General features: G+C 38.7%; 1 protein-coding gene across 1 annotated transcript; it reads left to right on the forward strand.

Annotated features, from left to right (window-relative positions):
• Positions 1 to 666: 666 nt before the first annotated feature.
• FASTKD3 (FAST kinase domains 3) lies at positions 667 to 7851 on the forward strand. The gene is made up of 6 exons (XM_054381880.1): positions 667 to 2101; positions 3121 to 3206; positions 4285 to 4447; positions 5544 to 5613; positions 6817 to 6931; positions 7636 to 7851. Exons 1-6 carry the CDS (start codon positions 667 to 669, stop codon positions 7747 to 7749), a joined length of 1983 nt encoding a protein of 660 aa, XP_054237855.1. The 3' UTR covers positions 7750 to 7851.
• Positions 7852 to 8304: the final 453 nt, after the last annotated feature.

Consider the following 8304-nt stretch of genomic DNA (forward strand, 5'->3'; position numbering starts at 1 on the left):
AGGCTCCGGATGGCCGTCATGGCGGAGAAGGTGAGGCTCCGTGCGCTCCTGCAGCTGGGTCCCCGGAAGCCCCAGGCGTCCCCAAAACAAAGAGAGGAACAGCATGGGAGACAGAAAGACGCCCCGGGCCGTGGTTGGCAGCAGTGGGCACTCGGGTAGGAGGGACGCACCTTGGCCCACGGCGGCACCTCCAGGGCCTGCCTGTCACTCCCCGTTCTTAGCGGAGGGAGGTGCTGGGCCTGTAACAGGAAGCCGAGGGGAGGGCCTCCGCCGGTGCGGCTGTCAGAGTCGCCCATCGCCTCTGACACCGGTCCCCTCTTGGCCCGCTCCAGCCACGAGTAAGGCCGGTGCGCTCTGCCGCCCCGCGCCCTCGGCCCGCGCGGGTAAGGCAGAAAGCGCTGCCGTGCAGTTGCTGCCCTGTTGCTTATCCCGCCCATGGCGTTCTTACCGAGACGAGAGGCAGAGGTGCGGTGTTGCAGCCTGTAAGGCAGCGCTTGTTCTTGCACTTCGTGGAGGTGGTCTTAGGAGAGGGATGAGCACAATCATGTTTAGTCGCTGAAAGGCCTTTTTGCTGCATTTTAATTACACTGGCACTGTTTCCCGAACTATGTATTTACATGTATTTTTCCTTCTCCAGGTATCCTTTAGGAACGCACTTCATCCAATATGGCTTTGATTAGCCGAAAAAGTTTCCAGTTTTGTTCATCCAGCACACCTACAAGCAGGTCCCTTTTGATGACACTAAACAAAAGGTTGAGCTTTATGTGTGGGCAGCAAAAGCCTGAGAACTGTAGCTCCATAGCCATGAGGATGGTATGCCTCAAAGATAAATCTCAGTATGTGTTTTGCAGAAAAAAACACGTACAACTGCAGATCCAGTCTCTTTCTGTTAATGAAACTCTGCATCTCTGTGGAGACACTGGGAGCGATGCTAAATCTAATACTGTGTGGATGGATGGACAACTGTTTTTCAGGAAGCTGAACAGCCTTTGCACGTCGAAAGAGATTTTTGACTTTCTTAGCTCTCTGGAAGTTATGTCTGATACTATGGCATCAGGAGCACTGCAGAGAATTTCTGAAATTGAAGTGGATGACAAGGGTTTGAAAAAGCCAGAAGGAGTGTTAGAGAATGAAGTTTTCAGGGCATTATGCTTCCAGTTTGAATTTGAATCCTCAAAACTGTCAAACGCTGGCCTGCTGAACGCATTGCAAGCTTTGATAAAACTACGTATAGATCCCCAGAGTACACTGGTGGCAACTTTGCTTTCAGAGGGTGAGAAACGGCTTGGTAAGGGACAATTGTCAGTTAAAAATCTATGTATTCTTGGAGAGAGTTTGCTTGAGTTGGAAAATCCAAGTTCTGCAACACTGGAACAAATTATGAACCACATGCAAGAAAAGGACATTGAAAAGTGGACTCCTAGGGAGATGGTGTTGGTTTATAAGATACTGCAGGTGATTGTCAGGGAAGGTAAACAACACCAAGACTTGATAAAGAGAATGAACAGTGTCACTTTAACTATAGTTTCCCAGCTAAGCCCAAAGTGCACAAGCATCATACTGAATTCACTGGTTGTTCTTAATCAGACTCAGGCAGTTCCCTTAGTCACAGCACTATGTAAACATTCTGTGAAGCATATTCCGTATTTCATAGGTGATGAACTGGTAGATATACTGGAAGCCTTCCTCTACTTTGGATATCGTGAACAAATTTTCACAGAGGCACTGGAAACACATGTTCCCAAGTCCATCTTTACTATGCATCCTCAAACAGTCAGCAAAGTCATGCAGTATTGCTGCCGAAAGCTGATCCTTTCTAAGCCCATCTTTGATGCGGTGGCAGAAAGTTTCATTTCTAATGGTGACAGATTTACCACTGACCAGATTGCTGGGTATATTGTACCATTTGGGACCCTTAATTATCTGCCTCCAAGTGCTTCTTCCTTGTTTAGGAAGCTTGAAACCATATTGCATACTCGTCTTAGTCACTTTGAGCCTCACACTTTGCTGAACCTGCTGCACTCATGTGTCCTTGTTCAACGTTACCCATTAAATTTTCTGCCGAAAATATTTAGTCCCTATTTTCTGCATCAGCTTCAAGGTAAGAACCAGCATTTCTCTTGTGATGCTTTGCACTTCTTTCTGATGTGGTCTGTATGTTATCAAGCACCTATTTCTTGCCGCTTTCATCTGTCAAATCAGCAATGACATGATGAAGATGACTGGAGAATAGTGTTTGTTGCTTACTTGTCACAGCTGCAGTTGTCTTTGTGTATCATTTGGAGGAGTTTGAAAACTGCACTGTACAACCTTAGAGATTTGAATGTGTATTATAGTCAGCTTGTGAAAGCTGAAAAGGGTAAAGAATAAAGGTGGGAAAAATATGCAGTGCATAATTGTTGGCATGATTAAAAAAGAAGTGAGATCTGAACCAGTAAAACATAAGAGCATCATAAATGTGAGCAGTTAAGGATAAGCTGGTATTGTTTTTTCTAATTATCTAGGCAAAAATATAAATTGAATTCTAAGGCTGCCATATATTTTAATAAGGCACAAATACGGGTGCTTTGTTGTGGATTTTTAATTACTTTTAGTCTGGAATTTATACACTTATGTATACTTCTTTCCATTGGCATCCTGTCTGCCCACTACACTCCTCTGGTGGAGGTTTCCTGGACCCATCATTTTTTCTGTGCCCTGAGCTCCTTTCTACTGCTGAGAAAGCAGTACAGTCTCATCCTGGGTCTTGTGTCTTGCCATAATGAGGAAAACATTACCAAATTCTAAAATCTACTCCATGGTTTATCCCGTTTTGCTTAGGAGAAGTAGTAAATTTCTCCAAGGTCTCAACTCGAATATAAACCTCTCCTCTACAGAACATCCTGCATCTCTCAGACTCTCCTGTTTTTTTGGTGAAAGAATGTGATGGTCTTCAGTAAGATCCTACTTTTTCACATCTTTCTGTTCATTCAAACTCTTTTTCACATCTTACTCGATGATTCAAACAGTCATCGAGAGTGATAACGGTTAAGTAGCTTCTCTGCACATTAAACAATAGCTTTCCCTAACTTCTGCATGATGGTTTGTTTACATCTGAAAGCCTGAATGTTGTTGTTTCAGCTCAGCCACCTGGTTTGGACAGAATTGTTACCTCTCAGCTAATCCAGCTCTTTCTGACTGTTACCTTGGAGTGCCCATTTTATGAGGTATGGTACATACAAAATGTGATGGGTTGAAATTTCCCCCCCCAACATTAAATTTGCCGGACCAGCTCAGCTGGAAGCAAATGAAAGCTGTGTTTACAAGCAAAACTACAATCTACAATGAAATGCAATGAATATGTACAAAATATACAGGATTTACAATATTTACAGGTATTTACAATTAATGAACAGCACAAGAACCCCCCCTGGCCAAAGACATGGGGAAGCTGATAGCTTCTGCCTCACTGCACCCACTTACCCCCCTCTACCAAAGGGACAAGAGACAGAGAAGTTAGAACTTAGCCAAAACAACGCAGCCAAGGTCAAGCAGAAGCCAGCAGAAGCATAAAGTTAGCATCTCCCAGAGCGAAAAGTCGAGAAGATAGATTATTTTGAAAACTAGTTTAAGTTCGTTATCTCTTCCAATGGGACTGTTTAGAACTATCATTATTTTACTTACACCCAATAGTGATGTATTTACATTTTACTACTTTCTGTTCAAGGTCTGTGAAAAACTTTTAAAGGCTTAGCCTAAAACTTCCACACAAAACTAGAACTGATGTTCATGGGAGGTGGTAAGGTCATTACAGCCCTGCTGATAATTAGTTGAAGACTGTCTTCCCCATGAAAATACCAAAATTGGATGAAACAGGTTTTTTTCCTTGATGAAAATACAAAGCATTTCCACCTGTTAGATTGACCTAAGGTTATCTTTGACATAAGATACGGTTATATTTGACAAAATTGTCTAGCTCTATGTTCAAGACCTTCTTGTGTATTTCTGAGTACTTTTCCGGGAACTATTCCTTTTTTACATTTGGATTGGAGCAGAAAAGAGGTCAGGCACTCTTATGGTGGCCTGACTGAAGAGAAATGGAAAAAGTACATTTCTCATGAGTGGTATGCTCAGTATGATAGCATGGAAGTTTGTCAAGGTGGTTATTTTGGTTGTTGTTTTTTTAAGTTTCCAACAGATCGTACCTCAGACTTCAAATGCACTGACTGCATTAATATGAGGTAATTACAAAAGTGTTATCTCCCTTTTACTTTTGTTTTATTTGATTTTTGTGTCATTATGTAGGGTCCCAAACTCCTTCCAAAGAATCAATTAAAGGGCTTTGTCATGCCTCGCAGTTCTCTGGATGTTCACCTCCTCAAAAGGGTGAAGAGTGGATTACTTTATTTACTGAAAAAAAGAACATATTTTGCATCAGGGGTATCAACACCATATTTCTATAAAGTTGGTAAGTAACATTGCTTTAGATCAATAATAAAACATGTGCTTATGTTGTCAAAACTTTAGTCTCAGTTATTTTCCAGAAGTAAAAATGATTGATTTTATTCCCTTTGTGAGCATTCTAGATTGTTCAAATACAGAAAAAATAAACTGGAATACAGAACTGTAGAAGGTCTGAAATGAGTAAACATCACAGTAACCTTAAGTAAATGCGTTTTCAGGTTGAGAAAAAAGAGCAGGGAGAGAAGAGAAAAGAACTGTATTGTTACTGATTGGAATACATACAGCCAGTCTGCACTGAAAGTAGCTGCCTGCTCTTGTATTCTGTGTTTTTACTATCAGCTCCTCTTTTACTTATTCTGTAAACAATTTGTATAATGTAAAGCAAAAGGATGCAGTGCCTCATCTCTCAGCTGTGGTGGTGAGTAGAGAAAGTGAGAGCTGGAAGGTTGTCAGCCCTCTGCCCTGCTCAGCTGGGCTCTTGCCCTTAGCAAGAACTATTGACTGCATAGTTAGTGGGGTCTAGAAGAAGAATGAGCAAAGTACAGTGTTTCATGTGCTGGAAGTGGAAACTGAAAGAAGGTAGTGGTGAAGAAAGATGTGTGCCTAGGAGGGCTGGATGATAAATAAGGTATTGAGAGAAGTGTCTCATGAATCTCAGAAGGATTGAAAAAGAAAAAAAAAGGATCATTCTGGAATAATTCTGCATCTCAGTTTCATCATGGAGTTGAAGTTGGCAGGGTTTAGGCCCAACGATCTGTTTGCAAATTGAGAAAATTCAAGAAAAAACAAAGGGAAGAGGCAGAGAGGGAGAGTTGGAATGCTAGAGTCCCTGACCAGCCCAGCAAAGTGTCATTGAAATTCATTATGGTTTTTAGTGGCGTACTACTTTTGTGTTGGCATTGTGAAAGGCTGAAGTGTTACTAATTATCGTTTGTGTTAAATAGTCTGTACACATCTTCTGCAAGCTTCTGTGATTCAGAAAAAAAAGTACTGCAATAGTGTTTTATTTTATAAAACAATTAATTGTAAGAGGATTAGAATTACAGTAAACAGTTCATTATGTGAAATAAGTTTCAAGGTTCTCTTTTCATTTATACTAGATATTGAGATTAAATTAGATGAAGATGGGTTTGTATTGCCTGCTGCCCAATGTGAAGAGGTACACAGAAGGTAAGAGAATAAAAGAAATGACCCATGAAATGTAAACATTGACAGAGAGCATCCAGGGTGAAGCCTTGACAAAGTTGAAGCTAATTGGAGTTTTGCTATGGATCTCAACCAACTTCATGTTTCACATTGAGACTACTGGCAAAGGACAAAGCAAAATTAACAATCGGTACTTTTGCCTCATTGTTTTACCTCCTGATTTACAGTGTCAAACAATTAGTCTCTTTACCCAGTGAGTCAGGATCAAAGTGATTCTGATTTGGTTCATAGTAACATGTTTAATCTTCTGTAATTAATTTTCAAATTGAAACCAAATTAATTCTACCTGAGCCATTCTGCGTAGATTTAACACGGTTTAAGCCCATTTGAGGTCACAGATGTACTTCTGTAAGGAATCCTGTGCAATGGGGATATTTACTACAGAGGCTGGGCTTTACTGAAAAATACATAGGTGGTTAAAAATACGTTAAACAAGGATTATTTGGAGAAACTTTTGATGCAAAGTTAAGCAGCTTGCCTGTGTGGTGTTTGCAACTGCACATACTTGGGTTGCACACACCTGGGATACTTGGATGAAGCAAGCCTTCGAAAAGGTTGTTTTCTGCAGCTTAACCTTCAAAAGTGTCAAAGACTGATACAGGTTTGTTTGTTTTGTTTTGTTTTGTTTTTTTTTTAATCCTGTGCTTAAATATTTAAGAATGGGTTTTGATTTTCTTAAATTACAGCTTTTGTGTGTAAATTAAAGTCACAATATATTTAACATACTGAAAATGTAAGCTACTTTTCTTATAGTGGCTATACAAATTTTGGTTTAAACTGATGAGAATTTTATCACCAAGGAGAAGAAGTACTACTGAAGTGTTTTCAAGCTGAGACAAATATTTAATGTATTTTTTCCTTTTAGAAGAATGCAAAACAGCTTACCAATAGTAGCATTAAAAATATTACACTCTTATGATATTGTATGGTAGTTTTTGTTCAGAGCGTATCAGTAAGCTTTTCAGATCAGTTTCACTAATCTTCAGGCTTTTCCCCTCCCACCTTTAAATTGAGTGATTTAAATTGTCCTGACCTAGGTAACTCCCATTTTAAACATCCAATTCGAGGAAGTATTTATTCTCTTATGCTTCTCAGGAACTGCAGTAATTGTGGTGCTTAAAAGAACCATTTTTTTTCTTTTGATCCTACATTTGTGCTTGATTTTAGAATTGCCCTCTGTGTTGATGGTCAAAGTAGATTTTGCGTTAATAGCCATAATCTGTTGGGAGAAGAAGCTATTAAACAGAGACATCTTCAGTTGCTTGGTTATGAAGTTGTACAGGTAAAGTTCAAAGATACTGGTTTTCTTTTGCTCTAACAAAACAAGTGAAAAATTATAACGCTTAAAACTGTAGTGGCAATTACTTCCCAAGGCAGATGTAATCTTGTCCTTTCTGTGTTGTGTTCTCTCAACTTATCTTTTGCTTTATTGAGAGTGTTACAGAAATTCATTTTTCTTCCTTGGATCAATTAGTTTATTCTGCCTATGCTTTGTGCCAAGTAGTGGCTTTTTGGACGAGTACTTCTCTGCAGTGATTAAGGTTCAAATATTGACTTAAAGGAAAATGTTGTCTAAGAGTTCAATTAAATACTTTTTAAAAAATATCTGAAATTGGAGTTTAAAAGAAGGAGTTAAAAAACAAACAAACAACTAACTGCTTTGAATTGCAAATAATATTTTCACAACAGAGTATATCCTTTATTTTGCCTGTTGAATTAATAGAGGTATTTTTATCTTTAAATGTTATTTGGACCACAACAGTTACTTTTAGATTTTTGAGATTTTCTTTTCCATTTATAATAATCTATTGCATAAGCCTAACAAAGTATAATGGATATCACTCTTTCTTTTACAATAATCTCTATTCTGGTGATCTACAAATCAATTGCACACTTAGGATTAAATGTTTAATTTTAGAACAGACAAATCTTTGATGTATGATTTTTAAATCTGCTTAATAGTAATCATTTTTGTTTTGTTTCCAGATTCCATTTTTTGAGATAGAAAGTCTACAAAATTGCAGAGAAATGGCAGAATATCTACACAAAAAAGTATTTCCTCTCATCCATACAGACTCAGCTGACAACACTGGAGAATAATACTAAATCACAGGTTGACCTTCTGCACTATAAATATTGTGCATGGAAGAAAAAATCTGTTTTCTAAATAACTCAGAATAATTTGAGCTTCTGAATGTGAGTCCTTCCAATATTTGGAACAATTGACATGAAAAGACTAATAAAGAGCAACATATTTTCTTAAGTTTTGTGCCAATATTTATTGTAAGTTAACAGATTTAAGTGCCAGATTTAAATGTGTTATCTTTCTATTTTCACTTCTTCTAACTCTCAACTGCAGGTGGACAGATCTGACTATTCAAAGGTACTGGCTGGTCTGAATGTACAAAACATGCCATGCTACCTACTAATCAGGGCTTTCTGTGACAATATAAAAAGAAATTGTGCAGTTTACTCATAGATGTTTGTGCCATTTCCCAAGTGTTTCGTAACACTAAAATTTGCAGTAGTTGCACAAGCAGTATTGGCTTATTGCACACATTTAATAGTAATGCCTTACAGAAAATCAAAGTGCTTTCATTAAAAAGAATTGCTTAACTTTGTAAAAACACAGCTTCCACAAGGTAGCAGGCTTGC

Source organism: Indicator indicator, chromosome 6 (assembly GCF_027791375.1).
Source record: "Indicator indicator isolate 239-I01 chromosome 6, UM_Iind_1.1, whole genome shotgun sequence".
NCBI classification, from domain to species: domain Eukaryota; kingdom Metazoa; phylum Chordata; class Aves; order Piciformes; family Indicatoridae; genus Indicator; species Indicator indicator.